Source organism: Schistocerca cancellata, chromosome 7 (genome assembly GCF_023864275.1).
Source record: "Schistocerca cancellata isolate TAMUIC-IGC-003103 chromosome 7, iqSchCanc2.1, whole genome shotgun sequence".
NCBI classification, from domain to species: domain Eukaryota; kingdom Metazoa; phylum Arthropoda; class Insecta; order Orthoptera; family Acrididae; genus Schistocerca; species Schistocerca cancellata.
This window is the reverse complement of record NC_064632.1, coordinates 330,041,807-330,062,596: the sequence shown is the minus strand read 5'-3', so window position 1 is coordinate 330,062,596 and position 20,790 is coordinate 330,041,807. Positions and strand designations below refer to the sequence as shown.

The following is a 20,790-nucleotide window of genomic DNA, read 5'->3' as shown; positions in this document are numbered from 1 at the left end:
TTTTTAAGAAGGATTGAGAGGCAAGGCTGGAAGTCAGAAATTCCTGGAAGGTTTGGAGAGGGTGATTTTGAGGAAGAGGAGGTGGGTCCCGCTGTGACGGAGGACGGAACTGTTCCAGGCATGGTTCAATTTGGATAGTGTCTCGGGGAGTTGGATCATTAGGAGTAGGATTAGGATCATTTTTCTTCGTGGCAAAGTGATATTTCCAGCAGAGAGTATGGGTGTAGGACAGTAAATCTTTGACAAGGTCTGTTTGGTTGAATCTGGGAGTGGGGCTGAAGGTGAGGCCTTTGGATAGGACAGAGGTTTCGGATTGGGAGAGAGGTTTGGAGGAAAGGTTAACTACTGAATTGGGGTGTTGTGGTTCCAGATTGTGTTGATTGAAATTTTGAGGTTTTGGAGGGAGTGGAGCTGGAAGTGGGAGATTGAGTAGATGGGAGAGACTGGGTTTGTGTGCAATGAGAGGAGGTTGAGGTTTGCTGGAAAGGTTGTGAAGGGTGAGTGAGTTGCCTTTCCGGAGGTGAGAAACCAGGAGATTGGATAGTTTTTTAAGGTGGAGGGTGGCATGCTGTTCTAATTTGCAGTTGGCCTGTAGGAGGATGCTCTGAACAACTGGTGTGGATGTGGGAGAGGAAAGATTGAGGACTTTTATTAAGGATAGGAGTTGATGGGTGTGTTGATTGGCTGAGTGGATGTGTAGGTGAAGGATTAGGTGGGTGAGGGCAATGGATTGTTCGGTTTGGAACTGGTATAGGGATTGATGGAAGGAAGGGTTGCAGCCAGAGACGGGAACTTTAAGTGTGAGGCCTTTGGGGGTGATGCCAAATGTCAGACAAGCCTGAGAAAATAAAATATGGGAGTGTAATCTGGCTAGGGCGAAGGCATGTTTGCGGAGAGAATGTAAATAAAACTTAATGGGGTCGTTGTGGAGGTGTTGTGAGGGTGACATGGTACTAGAAGGTGGAAAGAGGAACACGAGGCTGAAATGAAAATTAAAATAAATATAAAAATATATGGGGAGAGATAAAGGTAAAACTAGAAAGCAAATGGAGATCTGGTGTGAAAAAAGGCGAAAAAGGGTTGGTTAGAGTTGGGCTATGTTGATCCTGTGGTGAACTTGTGTAGGTAGATAATGCTGTGCATAGAGGTTAGGTGGTTGTGTTGCCGCCAAAACACGTTAAATGGTGGAGAAATATGGGAATATTTCGAAAAAACTACGTGAGGATGTATTAAAAGGAGTAGTTTGGTGGTGGCAGATTATGGAAATTAAGCTAACAATTGTCTGATGAAGAAATATGACGTTAAAACCTGTGGGAAGCGGCTAAAAATGATCGGTGATGTGAGAAAAATGGAAATGGAAATAAAGCAAAAGTTATTAAAACTAGCCGAAAAGGTTGTTTAAATCTTTTTAGATATATTTTTCCGGAATGTTTCCCTCCATTATATATATATATATATATATATATATATATATATATATATATATATATATAATAGAGGGAAACATTCCACGTGGGAAAAATATATTACCCCTGTAACCGCCCCCGGTGTAAAACCTGTCCCATGCACCCTCCCACCACCACCTATTCCAGTCCTGTAACCCGGAAGGTGTACACGATCAAAGGCAGAGCCACGTGTGAAAGCACCCACGTGATTTACCAACTGACCTGCCTACACTGTGAAGCGTTCTATGTGGGAATGACCAGCAACAAACTGTCCATTCGCATGAATGGACACAGGCAGACAGTGTTTGTTGGTAATGAGGATCACCCTGTGGCTAAACATGCTTTGGTGCACGGCCAACACATCTTGGCACAGTGTTACACCGTCCGGGTTATCTGGATACTTCCCACTAACACCAACCTGTCAGAACTCCGGAGATGGGAACTTGCCCTTCAGCATATCCTCTCTTCTCGCTATCCGCCAGGCCTCAATCTCCGCTAATTCCTAATTTCAATCTGCCGCCGCTCATACCTCACCTGTCTTTCAACATCATCTTTGCATCTATACTTCCGTCCCGACTGACATCTCTGCTCAAACTCTTTGCCTTTACAAATGTCTGCTTGTGTCTTGTATGTATGGATGGATATGTGTGTGTGTGCGAGTGTATACCTGTCCTTTTTTCCCCCTAAGGTAAGTCTTTCCGCTCCCGGGATTGGAATGACTCCTTACCCTCTCCCTTAAAACCCAAATCCTTTTGTCTTTCCCTCTCCTTCCCTCTTTCCTGACGAGGCAACCATTGGTTGCGAAAGCTAGAGTTTTGTGTGTATGTTTGTGTTTATTTGTGTGTCTATCGACCTGCCAGCGCTTTTGTTGGGTAAGTCTCATCATCTTTCTTTTTAAATATATATATATATATATATATATATAGTTATAATAGAAGGAAACATTCCACGAAGGAAAAATATACCTAAAAAAAAAGATGATGTGACTTACCAAATGAAAGTGCTGGCAGGTCGACAGACACACAAACGAACACAAACATACACACAAAATTCAAGCTTTCGCAACAAACTGTTGCCTCATCAGGAAAGAGGGAAGGAGAGGGAAAACGAAAGGATGTGGGTTTTAAGGGAGAGGGTAAGGAGTCATTCCAGTCCCGGGAGCGGAAAGACTTACCTTAGGGGGAAAAAAGGACGGGTATACACTCGCACACACACACACATATCCATCCACACATATACAGACACCAATATGTGTATATGTATATATATATTAATATATTCTGTTTTGTAATGTTGTTGGTTAGAGTTAATTATTAACTGATCTGTCATATTTATTATTTCTATTTTCTAATGTTGTTGGTTAGAGTTAATTATTAATTGATCTGTCATAGATTTTGAATAGCAAATTTGTTCTGTGGTGGTATATGTGATGTGTTTTCCCACTTAAAGAAGACTCACAAACTCTGTAGTTTATTGAGTCTGTGCTGAAATGCCACAGATGAAGATGGTTTACTTTTACTACAGCATGAAGTAACATGTTTGCCATGTACTGAAGAGTTTTTAAAGCCTTCATCATGAGATCTGTATAGGCACTGAGTGATGGTAATTTTATGGCTAATATTTCACGATTTCTGTCATTGTTCAGTTCCTTTAGTTGTCCTAGTTGTTTATAAACCACTCCTTTTTTACATATGAATATTCTCACATCTGTAGGTGAGGTTTGAGACATACACACAGCATAGATGAACGTAAGGATCATCATACTTTAAGGGCAGCAGTTGCAGTTCATACAGCTACCATAGCACAGATAAGAGGTCTTGTGAGTACAGATATCTCAACATGAACTGTTGTGAATTGATTATTGGTATTTGGGACTATGGGCATGTGCACCTCAAAGCCATCTTCAACCCATGTCTCAGCATCAACATGCACAGCTCAATTGGTGCCATTGGAAGATTACTTGGAAGATGGAACGGCATGTCAAGATCATTAGTGATGAAAGCAGATACTGCTTGCTTGCAAGTAATGGTCATTTGCAGGTGTGACATATGGTTAGTGATTGCTGTCTCATAGAGTGCATTCATCCAAGACACACTGGAGAAACCCCAAGTATTATGGCCAGGGGTGTGATAAGCTACAACTCTTCTACACCTTTGGTGTTTCTGCAGGGGATGCTAACCAACACTTTGTACATGCAGAATGTTGTTAGACCCATCCTTTTGCCATTCCTGCAACAGGAAGGTGATGTGCTGTTCCATGAAGATAATTTTGACACACACACTGCCCATGAAACTCAATACGCTCTGCAAGATGTGAAGCAACTTCCGTGGTCAGCACAATCTCCAGACTTGTCTCCAATCGACCACATATGGGATATGGTGGGACAAAAAGTGACTCATGTGACTTGTCAACCAGCAACTCATACAGAAATACATGAACAGGTTGAGCAGTTGTGGAATAAAGTATCCCAGGACAGTATTCATCACCTGTATGATCAAATGAATGACAGACTCAGAGCCTGCACTCTGCCCATGGAGGCTATGCCATGTACTAATGTGGGTGTTGCTGGATGGGTCAATTCAATACCTCATACCTCAGAACTGCTTGTGCTATTGATCTGTAAATGTAATAATTTCATGTACTCCATAATCACAGTTGCAACAATAAATCTGGAGTAAATGAAAAACTTCTAAATGGATTTTTTTTTCCAGCAGTGTATTTAATTGCATGTGTGGGTGAACAGACATTCATGATGATAGACAGCTGACCTAAATTGTACTGAAATAAAATGTGAAGAACTTGGCTTCAGCTGTGTCAGGCATTCATGTAACCTAATGGTGACATATGAAAATTTGTGCCATGCTGGGACTCAATCTTCGAGGAGTTGCCTTAACCATTAGGCTACCTGTAATGCCTTCCAGACCAACCCAAACTTCCAGTCACACTGTCTACCTCCCTGTAACATAGTCTTCTACATTCATCACTAAGTGCCCCCCGCTATACTCTGTGTAATGGTTAAGGCGACTACTTGCAATAAGTGGGAAATCTGGGTTCCTGGTCTGGCACAAATTATCATATGTCACCAATACATAGCATGTTTAGTAAATCTATTTTGAAGTAGTTTCAGTAAACTGTCTGTCATCAAGAATATCTGTTCATCCAGACATGCAAGTAAATATTTTTTCTGGGTTGGTTGGTTGAGCACTATAACGTTCCACTCAGCTCGTTGCATTTAACTTAACTTTCTATTGCCTGGAGTTCATTTTATGAAAGAATATAACAGTTTCTAACTTCACAAAATTTATTGACAGCTGAACTGCATACTTGCCACGTTAACAAAAACACTGACTGACATACTTCACAGACCTCTTTGACTGGCTGACAAAACAACAACTCAACAACTCACTTGCAATCTCACTGCATCACTTTATATAGAATTTTAACAATAAATTTCAAAATAACCCATTATTAATTCTGTACAATTTTGATGATACAATTAAAATTTACAAAATGTAAAGAAACTGACGTTACAGCCAAATAAGGTATAAAATACAATACAGTATGACATACATTTTTTAGTATTATCTGTAGTTTTAAAACTAAAACTTCAATCTGAACTTTAATTACAATAATGTCTCTTGTATTATTTTAGTTACAGAATTAATTACAGTTTGGATTTGGTTACTAACTTTCAGTGACAGTAAAAATCTCATGCTTTATCCGACTACATACATAAAATGTACAAATAAGGACTCAAATTCTGAAAATCAGAAAGTTGTGTGATGTAATCAATTTGAGAGTTAATTAGAAATGTAATAAAAAAGGATATTAATTACAGAGGAGGACATAAAAATAGATAACAAATGAAAATACATCGCTTGGTAATAACTTCTAAGCCGTTTCTCAAGGTAATGATGTTCTCTGTGTCAACCCACCAGTTAACTGCAATTAAGCTAATTAGTGGCACCAGCCACTTATGACAACATTTCCGCAGCCTCTTAATATTTGCCACCAGATACTTAACACTTCACTTTCTTGATTAAACATATAATTCAGCACCTGTACATAATTTTGCTAATTACAACAATACCCTGACAATCCTAATAACATACGTCCTTCCAGAACGTTCTATATGCTTTCACAATGAATATCAAGTGTTTTAGTAAATTGGACAGAATGATATATATAAAGACACACATACAACCCCCTAGGAAGCACTGACTCATCCCCCAGCCACCCGGATGCATACAATAAACGGTGGTACCAGTATTTTCATGAGAGTCTTGGGGAAGGCTGTATCGCTATAGTGCTTACATTTGATTTGATTTCTGGCTCCTTTTTCTCATTAAATATGTGAAACAAATGGAAAGAAATGTTAATAAGTAAAATACAGTAAAAAGTATCCTCTGCCATGTATTTCAGATGATTCGCAGAATATAGATGTAGGTGTGGATATGCTCACATGACATTTTTTATCTTTTTAGTCTGAGGAATCAGTTCCCAAAGTTTTTCCAAGTATTTGGATACCTACTGCTTACCAGGAGACTTGATCCACAAATACTGTAAATTGTCTTGTGAACATCAATTTCTCTTTTTAGAAAACATATATTCCTCATTTAACTATTTACACTGTTAAGTGAATATGTTGATAACAGCTAATTTGTTTGTTTCCTGATAAGTAGTTTTTCAAACAAGTCTAGTTATAGTTGCTTAGCATGTTTACTGCTTTTTGTAGAAAGGGTTTTACATTGTAATTTGTAGGGAAATCCAAGTAAGAAAAAGTAAAAGAGTCTTGACAGCATAAATATATGGTTGTCTTTCAGTGAGGTAACCAGCCTTGTATGGCTTAAAAATCGAATATTGGCTACAGGATGGAATTTGCACATTGTAGAATTTGATGACAAGGGGAAAGCTATGAAAGGAAAGGACTGGGAAAGTTTACACACTGATGATGTAGTATGCATGGTGTGTCGTGAACCAGAATCTTTGGCAACGCTCTCTTACTGTGGTGAGCTTGTTCTTTGGAGGCTTGAAACAGGACAGCCATACAGCTGCTATAGTGTTGCAGATCCCACAAACAGGTAAGCTTTCTGGTTTGTATTTTGACAAGTATCAGCTTTAGCATAAGCTATAGAAACCATGAAGAAATAAATGAATTAACAATAATGGGAGGATGACACCAATGTGCCAGATAAACTGACAAATTGAATAAAATTAAAGACAAATTTAGATCTCCAATTTCTGACATATTTTGCAAAAGTTTACTTCTGGGAAACTGTGAAGTAGACATACTCTTTGAAAAAAAAGAATGCCATTAAATGTTGAAGAAACATTTAGTTGGATTTTTTTTTGCCAGTTTCAATGCTATATCCCTCAGTTTTGGAGTTATTCTTTGCCAATTTTGGTGTAATTTTGCACCAGCAGCATTTTGGAAAAATGAACTCTTACTTGTAGTTAAACATATCACATACATAATTCTAAACAAAAATATTCACTATAATCATAACAATACTTCAGGCTTCTTTTCTTTATAGAACCACCAAACTATATACAAATAATCCATAAACCACGTGAACCACACCTTTGTAATTGGAAGCCTGCTGCATCCGTGTGTGTGTGTGTGTGTATGTGTTGTGTGTGTGTGTGGGGGGGGGCGGGGGGAGGGTATGTGTGTGTGTGTGTGTGTGTGTGTGTGTGTATGTGTGTGTGGGGGCGTGGGTGGGTGTCCTTTAATGTATGAGGCACTGTAAACTACATTTATTTCAACTGTTTCTAGTTCTATTTCCTCTACAGTTATCTCATCATTTCTTGCTGTTTCTCCCTTTTTTCTCCTGTTCAAGTGGCTATTAAAGGAAAGGCACACCGTGTCCATTTTTCCCTAAGCACCACATAAGGTACTGAAGTGTGGACATGTGGATACAAAATGGTAAGTCTATACTGATAAGCATAGACCACTTTATGGCACTGTTGCAACTGTGCAGTGAATGTCAGATAGTAGATTTTGTGATATTTTTGTGGGAAGACTGTTAAATGCAGAAAGAAACCTAACACAATGTAGTGGGTACATACTGAAGTATCAGTTACTGTACCCATATGCCTAACACTCAGTATATAAATGTTCTTAAATTTGAGACAATCTTTATGAAGGAGAAAGTTAATAATCATATTCATTTTCCCACAGTTGGAAGGACCAGATCTAATACATACAATTAGGTTGGAATGTGATCGTCATGTTTTTGAGTTTATTGTTGGAATTCAGTTTTGTCAGAAATAGGATGATGAAAGGTATAGTGTGTGCTTCTTGAATAGCTTCTTCAGACACACTGTGCTACTTTTCTGATAACCTGGTGGAGTTTTTTGTATCCAACATTAGCCACAGCTGTATTAATGTCAGACATTACAAATAATATGAAATATTGTTAATAGCTTCATTAAGTGATGGTAAGAAATGATATAATTATTGTATTTAATGTTCTTTTATCATATCAGTGAAATTTGTCTGAAAACTGATTTACACTGAAGTATCTACTCAATTAATTTTATATGAAATGATGTTTCATTAGCTAACTGAACTTCAGAGTTGTGAGTAACTATAATTATTATGACCAATAGAATCAGTTTTCATTTTTGGACATAACTGCTGCAGCATCATGACATTAATATTGTAGTTATTATTGGTATTTCTCACTGAAGAACCACCAATTATTCATTTTGCTACATTACTTTTTGTTTCTTTTAGCATTGTTTCTGTTTGTCTTCTTTTTGTAATTTATTATATTGTCCTCACAAGGAAATTAAATAATTAAAAATTACACAAGACATGGGCCAGGTTGGTATGATAAATTATAACAAATGCCCCCATAGATTATCAATTTATATTTAGTTACATTTGAGAATCAAACAGAGTTGTAAGGAATTGCACCATACATCACAATTGTTGTCGATATTGCATCAAATGAAATTATAATAAATTGCCCCATACATCATGATTGTTAAAGACAAACTTCAAACAAAATTGTAATAAATTGCCCCCATATTTTTCCATGCATGTGACAAAGGGGAAATGTGAAATTTGTTTTATTCATCTCATAATGTACAAAATTTCAGGAACATAAGTCTGATGTTCAAGGGACATGCCAAAGTTACGATTCAGTTGTTTTAAATTTTATCACACTTACAGTATTCCTTGGGGCATAACTCATATATTTAACATTTGTCAAACTTACAATATTTGCATCCACAATAACTAACATAAATTTTAATTCAACTTTAGGGATACAGCTCAAGGTATCACTTCATCCTTCGTGAATCTTCCACTTAGTGGTAACATCTTTCAATTATAAAATCATGTAATTTGATTTTTAAAATATTCAGCTTCATATGCATTCTGTCACAACCTTTTAACTTTCTGTGAATTTTCATGACTATATACTGCAGAATCTGAGCATACAGTTTTAAATGATGTGAGGTGAGCATAAAGTTTCTACTGCATAGGAATATAATCAGCTCAAGGATATATAACGAGGGGACAGTTAATATTTTTAGGTCTTTAAATAATGGTCAACATGATGCCCTTGGCTGTGCAGTGTTCATGTTACAAATGATTCTTTCATGCAAATTTAAAATTCGTCTAATGTTTCCCAAGTCCCCCCTCCCCCTCCCCAGCCCCCCAAAAAATGCCATATCTAAAAATAGATTCAAAATAGCTAGAGTATGCTATTTTCCTAGTGTCCATAGGAGCGGCACTGTCTAAAATTTCCATGGCAAATGCAAGGCTGCTTAATTTATTCACTAAATATTCTACATGTGAATTCATACTGAAATTTCTGTACAAGTTTATCCCTTGAAATGTGAATGAGTCAAGTTCCTCCATTTTTTGTTATTGTGAGTAACACAGATTTCTCCAGTTTTTCACTGTTTGGTTTTAAAACTCATCATGTGGGTTTTTGAAATGTTTAGCCATAAACTGTTCAGATTGAACAATGTTTCCAAGTTCATGTATTCATGACACTTTGTGGCATATTGCCAGAATTTTCATTTTCAATTAGGCAGAAAGTACTAGAAGTAAACAAGGTTAGATAAATATTTATATTGAGAGGCAAGTCATTTACGTAAAACAGGAATAAAATTGGTTATAGGACTGAGCCTTAAGTAACACCTCATGGCACAGCTTTCCTCTCTGAGAAGTAATGTGCTCCATTTGATGTGATTATTACTCTCTGGTTCCTCTCCATGAGACATGATTCAAACCATTTTAAAGCAATGTCACTTATTCCATATATACTGAGTTTGAAAAGCAGTAGGGCATGGTTTTCAGAGTCAAGTACAACTGTACCCTTCCTATGTGTATGGCACATCCTTCTCTAGCATTACTTTTCCTCAACAGAAGTAGTCAATACCAGAACTAATTTTCGAATTTTCAACAGGTCAGTATTATCTCAGCTGTTTTCTAAAGAAAATTCATATGATTTTGTACACAATGAATTATATTTCAAGCTAAAATCTATAAAAAGAAATTACTTTATTTTCTTTGTTACTATTGATACATACTAGCTCTGTATGTACAGTTAAAATTATATGTTTTTAGAAACATTTGACATTCCAAAATATTTGGCACACATAAAATTTCTGTTATAATTACACAATTTGGTGCTGTTTATTATGTTTATTTCTGGATTCATTTATAAAATAATAACATAAGCTATTAGAAATTCATTTGTCAAGAAAGATTGTAAGCCATTTGTAATACTGTTATTACCACAGAGTGGAGTGGAGGGTATACCTCTGATGTGATCGGACGTGTTTTTGTATTTTGGACGGACAGTGTAATTTAGGTTTTGACAATGTGGAAATTCAAAAGACAGAGTGATATAATAAAATGTGAAACAAATAAATTATCATGAAAACAAAAAATCTGTGCAGGCTTTCTTCAGAATTATTTATGTTAATTGGAATCCTGAGAACCTAAAATATGAAAATTTCTTGGTCAACAATCATACCCCTAGACATGAAGAACTGGAGCCAACCATGAGAAAAGAAGATAAGTAAAAAATTCATTATAAATCTTACTCCTCTCAAAACCATGAGAAAAGAAGATAAGTAAAAAATTCATTATAAATCTTACTCCTTTCAAAACTTATTAAAAGAGTTGACAACAAAGGAGGTAGGCGTAGATTACAAGTGGTGCAGTTGTCTGGAATCAATTGACTAATAATGAAGTTCTGTCTTTTGTGGAAAGGAAAGTACTTTATTGCATTTATAATTTATGTGTGAACGAATTTCTGATGACACAAAGAAAGGATCTGAGCTCTGCCCAACAAAACAAGTCATATCAACTGTGACAGTGTTCTACCAATAATGACGGACAGGATCAAATAAATGAGGACTTTACAGCTATAATCAGAGACATCGAAAAGGAAAAAATAAGTACAAACAATATGTGAAGTTAATTTATTTGTGGAATTGTGAGCTAGTTAACAAATGAAGTGAAAGCTGTAGGATCCAGTCAGGACATGTCTGAGTCAAGGGAAATTATAGTCAGCAAAGAAACAGTAAAAACTGATATTTTACACTTAATTTTGGCAAAACTAGAAGAAATGAAGACAGATAATAATAGCAAATTGAATGCAGTTAATGATCTACTTACTGAAATAAGAACAGATAATGATAACAAATTTACTTTACTACAAGGAAAATCAAACGACTTGAAAACTAAAAAATAGTAAAATGGACAGGGTACAAGATCAAATGGAACAACTTACTAATAAAGTTTCAGAGCTAAAAATTGGTTGGCAGGAAGGTTGTTGTTGTTGTGTTGTTGTTGTGGTCTTCAGTCCTGAGACTGGTTTGATGCAGCTCTCCACACTACTCTACCCTGTGCGAGCTTCTTCATCTCATAGTACCTACTGCAACCTACATCCTTCTGAATCTGCTTAGTGTATTCATCTCTTGGTCTCCCTCTACAATTTTTACTCTCCACGCTGCCCTCCAATACTAAATTTGTGATTCATTGATGCCTCAGAAATGTCCTACCAACCGATCCCTTCTTCTAGTCAAGTTGTGCCACAAACGCCTCTTCTCCCCAATCCTATTCAGTACCTCCTCATTAGTTATGTGATCAACCCATCTAATCTTCAGCATTCCTCTGTAGCACCACATTTTGGAAGCTTCTATTCTCTTCTTGTCCAGACTAGTTATCATCCATGTTTCACTTCCATACATGGCTACACTCCATACATATACTTTCAGAAACGAACTCCTGACACTTAAATCTATATCCGATGTTAACAAATTTCTCTTCTTCAGAAACGCTTTCCTTGCCATTGCCAGTCTACATTTTATATCCTCTCTACTTCGACCATCATCAGTTATTTTGCTCCCCAAATAGCAAAACTCCTTTACTACTTTAAGTGTCTCATTTCCTAATCTAATTCCCTCAGCATCACCTGACTTAATTTGACTACATTCCATTATCCTTGTTTTGCTTTTGTTGATGTTCGTCTTATATCCTCCTTTTAAGACACTGTCCATTCTTATATTTTGACTAAAGTTCAGTCTTGATCACTCATGTATGTTTTAATGATATAGGTAACCGGTTTCGGTTCTTTCTACAGAACCATCATCAGACCCATGGCTCCCTTAGGATGGTAGGTGGAGCTCTCCTCACTGCTACGCAGTCAACTGCGTTATGTTGTCTGCTTGTGTATGTGTATATGAGGATGGATATGTGTGTGTGTGCGAGTGTATACCTGTCCTTTTTTCCCCCTAAGGTAAGTCTTTCCACTCCCGGGATTGGAATGACTCCTTACCCTCTCCCTTAAAACCCATATCCTTTTGTCTTTCCTTCTTCTTCCCTCTTTCCTGACGAGGCAACCGTTGGTTGCGAAAGCTAGAATTTTGTGTGTATGCTTGTGTTTGTTTGTGTGTCTATCGACCTGCCAGCGCTTTTGTTTGGTAAGTCTCATCATCTTTCTTTATATATATATATATATATATATATATATATATATATATATATATATATATATATAATAGAGGGAAACATTCCACGTGGGAAAAATACATTTAAAAAGAAAGATGATGAGACCTACCCAACGAAAGCGCTGGCAGGTCGATAGACACACAAATAAACACAAACATACACACAAAACTCTAGCTTTCGCAACCAACGGTTGCCTCGTCAGGAAAGAGGGAAGGAGAAGGAAAGACAAAAGGATATGGGTTTTAAGGGAGAGGGTAAGGAGTCATTCCAATCCCGGGAGCGGAAAGACTTACCTTAGGGGGAAAAAAGGACAGGTATACACTCGCACACACACACATATCCATCCATACATACAAAAATGTCTGCTTGTGTCTTGTATGTATGGATGGATATGTGTGTGTGTGCGAGTGTATACCTGTCCTTTTTTCCACCTAAGGTAAGTCTTTCCGCTCCCGGGATTGGAATGACTCCTTACCCTCTCCCTTAAAACCCATATCCTTTTGTCTTTCCTTCTCCTTCCCTCTTTCCTGACGAGGCAACCGTTGGTTGCGAAAGCTAGAGTTTTGTGTGTATGTTTGTGTTTATTTGTGTGTCTATCGACCTGCCAGCGCTTTTGTTGGGTAGGTCTCATCATCTTTCTTTTTATATATATATATATATATATATATATATATATATATATATATATATATATATATACCTAAAAACAAAAATGATGTGACTTACCAAATGAAAGTGCTGGCAGGTCGACAGACACACAAACGAACACAAACATACACACAAAATTCAAGCTTTTGCAACAAACTGTTGCCACATCAGGAAAGAGGGAAGGTGAGGGAAAGACGAAAGGATGTGGGTTTTAAGGGAGGGGGTAAGGAGTCATTCAAGTCCCGGGAGCGGAAAGACTTACCTTAGGGGAAAAAAAGGATGGGTATACACTCGCACACACACACATATCCATCCACACATATTTTGTGTGTATTTTGTGTGTATGTTTGTCTTCATTTGTGTGTCTGTCGACCTGCCAGCACTTTCATTTGGTAAGTCACATCATCTTTGTTTTTAGGTATATATATATATATATGCATGTAATGGGTGGAAGGTGTTGATCTATGTAGGCAGTTTGTTGTAATGAGGATCACCCTGTGGCTAAACATGCCATGGTGCACGGCCAGCACATCTTGGCACAGTGTTACACCGTCTGGGTTATCTGGATACTTCCCACTAACACCACCCTGTCAGAACTCCGGAGATGGGAACTTGCCCTTCAGCATATCCTCTCTTCTCGCTATCCGCCAGGCTTCAATCTCCGCTAATTTCTAATTTCAATTTGCCGCAGCTCATACCTCACCTGTCTTTCAACAACATCTTGGCCTCTGTACTTCTGCCTCGACTGACATCTCTGCCCAAACTCTTTGCCTCTGTATATGTCTGCTTGTGTCTGTATATGTGTGGATGGATATGTGTGTGTGTGCGAGTGTATACCCGTCCTTTTTTCCCCCTATGGTAAGTCTTTCTGCTCCCGGGATTGGAATGACACCTTACCCTCTCCCTTAAAACCCAAATCCTTTTGTCTTTCCCTCTCCTACCCTCTTTCCTGACGAGGCAACCGTTGGTTGCGAAAGCTAGAATTTTGTGTTTGTTTGTGTGTCTATCCACGGGCCAGCTCTTTCGTTTGGTAAGTCAAATCATCTTTGTTTATATATATATATATATATATATATATATATATATATATATATATATATATATATATATATATATATATATATATATATATATATATATATATATACCTAAAAACAAAGATGATGTGACTTACCAAATGAAAGTGCTGGCAGGTCGACAGACACACAAACGAACACAAACATACACACAAAATCCAAGCTTTCGCAACAAACTGTTGCCTCATCAGGAAAGAGGGAAGGAGATGTTACATGATTTTATAATTGAAAGATGTTACCACTAAGTGGAAGATTCACGAAGGATGAAGTGATACCTTGAGCTGTATCCCTAAAGTTGAATTAAAATTTATGTTAGTTATGGTGGATGCAAATATTGTAAGTTTGACAAATGTTAAATATATGAGTTATGCCCCAAGGAATACTGTAAGTGTGATAAAATTTAAAACAACTGAATCGTAACTTTCCTGATGAGGCAACAGTTTGTTGCGAAAGCTTGGATTTTGTGTGTATGTTTGTGTTCGTTTGTGTGTCTGTCGACCTGCCAGCACTTTCATTTGGTAAGTCACATCATCTTTGTTTTTAGGTATATTTTTCCTTCGTGGAATGTTTCCTTCTATTATAACTATATATATGTTTCCTTCTATTATAACTATATATATATATATATATATATATATATATATATATATATATATATGGTTATAATAGAAGGAAACATTCCACGAAGGAAAAATATACTTAAAAACAAAGATGATGTGACTTACCAAATGAAAGTGCTGGCAGGTCGACCCCAATGATCCAACTCCCCAAGACACTATCCAAATTGAACCCTGCCTGGAACAGTTCCGTCCTCCGTCACAGCGGGACCCACCTCCTCTTCCTCAAAATCACCCTCTCCAAACCTTCCAGGAATTTCTGACTTCCAGCCTTGCCTCTCAATCCTTCTTAAAAAACCGTAATCCTACTCCCAACATCACCACTGCTGAAGCCCAGGCTATCCGTGATCTGAAGGCTGACCGGTCCATCGTCATTCTTCCGGCGGACAAGGGTTCCACGACCGTGGTACTTGATCGTCGGGAGTATGTGGCTGAGGGACTGCGTCAGCTTTCAGACAACACCACATACAAAGTTTGCCAAGGTAATCCCATTCCTGATGTCCAGGCAGAGCTTCAAGGAATCCTCAGAACCTTAGGCCCCCTACAAAACCTTTCACCTGACTCCATCAACCTCCTGACCCTACCGATACCCCGCACCCCTACCTTCTACCTTCTTCCTAAAATTCACAAACCCAATCATCCCGGCCGCCCCATTGTAGCTGGTTACCAAGCCCCCACAGAACGTATCTCTGCCTACGTAGATCAACACCTTCAACCCATTACATGCAGTCTCCCATCCTTCATCAAAGACACCAACCACTTTCTCGAACGCCTGGAATCCTTACCCAATCCGTTACCCCCAGAAACCATCCTTGTAACCATTGATGCCACTTCCTTATACACAAATATCCCGCACGTCCAGGGCCTCGCTGCGATGGAGCACTTCCTTTCACGCCGATCATCTACCACCCTACCTAAAACCTCTTTCCTCATTACCTTAGCCAGCTTCATCCTGACCCACTACTTCTTCACTTTTGAAAACCAGACATACCAACAATTAAAGGGAACAGCCATGGGTACCAGGATGGCCCCCTCGTACGCCAACCTATTCATGGGTCGCTTAGAGGAAGCCTTCTTGGTTACCCAGGCCTGCCAACCCAAAGTTTGGTACAGATTTATTGATGACATCTTCATGATCTGGACTCACAGTGAAGAAGAACTCCAGAATTTCCTCTCCAACCTCAACTCCTTTGGTTCCATCAGATTCACCTGGTCCTACTCCAAATCCCATGCCACTTTCCTTGATGTTGACCTTCACCTGTCGAATGGCCAGCTTCACACATCCGTCCACATCAAACCCACCAATAAGCAACAGTACCTCCATTACGACAGCTGCCACCCATTCCACATCAAACGGTCCCTTCCCTACAGCCTAGGTCTTCGTGGCAAACGAATCTGCTCCAGTCCGGAATCCCTGAAGCATTACACCAACAACCTGACAACAGCTTTCGCATCCCGCAACTACCCTCCCGACCTGGTACAGAAGCAAATAACCAGAGCCACTTCCTCATCCTCTCAAACCCAGAACCTCCCACAGAAGAACCACAAAAGTGCCCCACTTGTGACAGGATACTTTCCGGGACTGGATCAGATTCTGAATGTGGCTCTCCAGCAGGGATACGACTTCCTCAAATCCTGCCCTGAAATGAGATCCATCCTTCATGAAATCCTCCCCACTCCACCAAGAGTGTCTTTCCGCCGTCCACCTAACCTTCGTAACCTCTTAGTTCATCCCTATGAAATCCCCAAACCACCTTCCCTACCCTCTGGCTCCTACCCTTGTAACCGCCCCCGGTGTAAAACCTGTCCCATGCACCCTCCCACCACCACCTACTCCAGTCCTGTAACCCGGAAGGTGTACACAATCAAAGGCAGAGCCACGTGTGAAAGCACCCACGTGATCTACCAACTGACCTGCCTACACTGTGATGCATTCTATGTGGGAATGACCAGCAACAAACTGTCCATTCGCATGAATGGACACAGGCAGACAGTGTTTGTTGGTAATGAGGATCACCCTGTGGCTAAACATGCCTTGGTGCACGACCAGCACATCTTGGCGCAGTGTTACACCGTCCGGGTTATCTGGATACTTCCTACTAACACCAACCTATCCGAACTCCGGAGATGGGAACTTGCTCTTCAATATATCCTCTCTTCCCGTTATCCACCAGGCCTCAATCTCCGCTAATTTCAAGTTGCCGCCACTCATACCTCACCTGTCATTCAACATCTTTGCCTCTGCACTTCTGCCTCGACTGACATCTCTGCCCAAACTCTTTGTCTTTAAATATGTCTGCTTGTGTCTGTATATGTGTGGATGGATATGTGTGTGTGTGCGAGTGTATACCCGTCCTTTTTTCCCCCTAAGGTAAGTCTTTCCGCTCCCGGAACTGGAATGACTCCTTACCCTCTCCCTTAAAACCCACATCCTTTCGTCTTTCCCTCTCCTTCCCTCTTTCTTGATGAGGCAACCGTTTGTTGCGAAAGCTTGAATTTAGTGTGTATGTTTGTGTTCGTTTGTGTGTCTGTCGACCTGCCAGCACTTTCATTTGGTAAGTCACATCATCTTTGTTTTTAAGTATATATATATATATATATATATATATATATATATATACACACACTCCTGGAAATTGAAATAAGAACACCGTGAATTCATTGTCCCAGGAAGGGGAAACTTTATTGACACATTCCTGGGGTCAGATACATCACATGATCACACTGACAGAACCACAGGCACATAGACACAGGCAACAGAGCATGCACAATGTCGGCACTAGTACAGTGTATATCCACCTTTCGCAGCAATGCAGGCTGCTATTCTCCCATGGAGACGATCGTAGAGATGCTGGATGTAGTCCTGTGGAACGGCTTGCCATGCCATTTCCACCTGGCACCTCAGTTGGACCAGTGTTCGTGCTGGACATGCAGACCACGTGAGACGATGCTTCATCCAGTCACAAACATGCTCAATGGGGGACAGATCCAGAGATCTTGCTGGCCAGGGGAGTTGACTTACACCTTCTAGAGCACATTGGGTGGCACAGAATACATGCGGACGTGCATTGTCCTGTTGGAACAGCAAGTTCCCTTGCCGGTCTAGGAATGGTAGAACGATGGGTTCGATGACGGTTTGGATGTACCGTGCACTATTCAGTGTCCCCTTGACGATCACCAGTGGTGTACGGCCAGTGTAGGAGATCGCTCCCCACACCATGATGCCGGGTGTTGGCCCTGTGTGCCTCGGTCGTATGCAGTCCTGATTGTGGCGCTCACCTGCACGGTGCCAAACACGCATACGACCATCATTGGCACCAAGGCAGAAGCGACTCTCATCTCTGAAGACGACACGTCTCCATTCGTCCCTCCATTCACGCCTGTCGCGACACCACTGGAGGCGGGCTGCACGATGTTGGGGCGTGAGCGGAAGACGGCCTAACGGTGTGCGGGACCGTAGCCCAGCTTCATGGAGACGGTTGCGAATGGTCCTTGCCGATACCCCAGGAGCAACAGTGTCCCTAATTTGCTGGGAAGTGGCGGTGAGGTCCCCTACGGCACTGCGTAGGATCCTACGGTCTTGGCGTGCATCCGTGCGTCGCTGTGGTCCGGTCCCAGGTCGACTGGCACGTGCACCTTCCGCCGACCACTGGCGACAACATCGATGTACTGTGGAGACCTCACGTCCCACGTGTTGAGCAATTTGGCGGTACGTCCACCCGGCCTCCCGCATGCCCACTATACGCCCTCGCTCAAAGTCCGTCAACTGCACATACGGTTCACGTCCACGCTGTCACGGCATGCTACCAGTGTTAAAGACTGCGATGGAGCTCCGTATGCCACGGCAAACTGGCTGACACTGATGGCGGCGGTGCACAAATGCTGCGCAGCTAGCGCCATTCGACGGCCAACACCGCGGTTCCTGGTGTTTCCGCTGTGCCGTGCGTGTGATCATTGCTTGTACAGCCCTCTCGCAGTGTCCGGAGCAAGTATGGTGGGTCTGACACACCGGTGTGAATGTGTTCTTTTTTCCATTTCCAGGAGTGTATATATACAGGGTGTTTCAAAAATGACCAGTATACTTGAAACGGCAATAAAAACTAAACGAGCAGCGATAGAAATACACCGTTTGTGTCAATATGCTTGGGACAACAGTACATTTTCAGGCAGACAAACTTTCGAAATTACAGTAGTTACAATTTTCAACAACAGATGGCGCTGCGGTCTGGGAAACTCTATAGTACGATATTTTCCACATATCCACCATGCGTAGCAATAATATGGCGTAGTCTCTGAATGAAATTACCCGAAACCTTTGACAACGTGTCTGGCGGAATGGTTTCACATGCAGATGAGATGTACTGCTTCAGCTGTTCAATTGTTTCTGGATTCTGGCGGTACACCTTGTCTTTCAAGTGTCCCCACAGAAAGAAGTCACAGGGGTTCATGTCTGGCGAATAGGGAGGCCAATCCATGCCCCCTCCTGTATGTTTCGGATAGCCCAAAGCAATCACACGATCATCGAAATATTCATTCAGGAAATTAAAGACGTCGGCCATGCGATGTGGCCGGGCACCATCTTGCATAAACCACAAGGTGTTCGCAGTGTCGTCTAAGGCAGTTTGTACCGCCACAAATTCATGAAGGATGTCCAGATAGCGTGATGCAGTAATCGTTTCGGATCTGAAAAATGGGCCAATGATTCCTTTGGAAGAAATGGCGGCCCAGACCAGTACTTTTTGAGGATGCAGGGACAATGCGACTGCAACATGGGGCTTTTCGGTTCCCCATATGCGCCAGTTCTGTTTATTGACGAAGCCATCAGGGTAAAAATAAGCTTCGTCAGTAAACCAAATGCTGCCCACATGCATATCGCCATAATCAATCCTGTGCACTATATCGTTAGCGAATGTCTCTCGTGCAGCAATGGTAGCGGCGCTGAGGGGTTGCCGCGTTTGAATTTTGTATGGATAGAGGTGTAAACTCTGGCACATGAGACGATACGTGGACGTTGGCGTCATTTGGACCGCAGCTGCAACACAGCGAACGGAAACCCGAGGCCGCTGTTGGATCACCTGCTGCACTAGCTGCGCATTGCCCTCTTTGGTTGCCGTACGCGGTCGCCCTACCTTTCCAGCATGTTCATCCGTCACGTTCCCAGTCTGTTGAAATTTTTCAAACAGATCCTTTATTGTATCGCTTTTCGGTCCTTTGGTTACATTAAACCTCCGTTGAAAACTTCGTCTTGTTGCAACAACACTGTGTTCTAGGCGGTGAAATTCCAACACTAGAAAAATCCTTTGTTCTAAGGAATAACCCATGTTGTCTACAGCACACGCTTACAGCAGAAAGACGACGTCCAGAATGGCGCACCCACAGACTGCGTTGTCTTCTATATCTTTCACATCACTTGCAGCGCCATCTGTTGTTGAAAATTGTAACTACTGTAATTTCGAAAGTTTGTCCGCCTGAAAATGTACTGTTGTCCCAAGCATATTGCAACAAACGGTGAATTTCTATCGCTGGTCGTTTCGTTTTTATTGCCATTTCAAATATACCAGTCATTTTTGAAACACCCTGTATATATATATATATATATATATATAAATACAAAGATGATGTGACTAACCAAACGAAAGTGCTGGCACGTCGATAGACACACAAACAAACACAAACATACACACAAAATTCTAGGTTTCGCAACCAACGGTTGCTTCGTTAGGAAAGAGGGAAGGAGAGGGAAAGATGAAAGGATGTGGGTTTTAATGGAGAGGGTAAGGAGTCATTCCAATCTGGGAGCAGAAGGACTTACCTTAGGGGGAAAAAATGACGGGTATACACTCGCACACACACACATATACAGACACAAGCAGACATATACTGAGGCAAAGAGCTTGGGCAGAGATGTCAGTCGAGGTGGAAGTGCAGAGGCAAAGATGTTGTTGAATGACAGGTGAGGTATGAGTGGCGGCAACTTGAAATTAGCGGAGATTGAGGCCTGGTGGATAACGGGAAGAGAGGAT

General features: G+C 40.6%; 1 protein-coding gene across 1 annotated transcript in view; it reads left to right on the top strand.

Annotated features, from left to right (window-relative positions):
- Positions 1-20,790, top strand: part of LOC126092753 (WD repeat-containing protein on Y chromosome-like) — a 411,016-nt gene that overhangs the window by 213,969 nt on the left and 176,257 nt on the right. Inside the window, exon 9 of the mRNA XM_049908479.1 lies at positions 6,269-6,526. Within this exon, the coding sequence (XP_049764436.1) occupies positions 6,269-6,526 (258 nt within the window). The remainder of the gene's footprint in view (positions 1-6,268; positions 6,527-20,790) is intronic.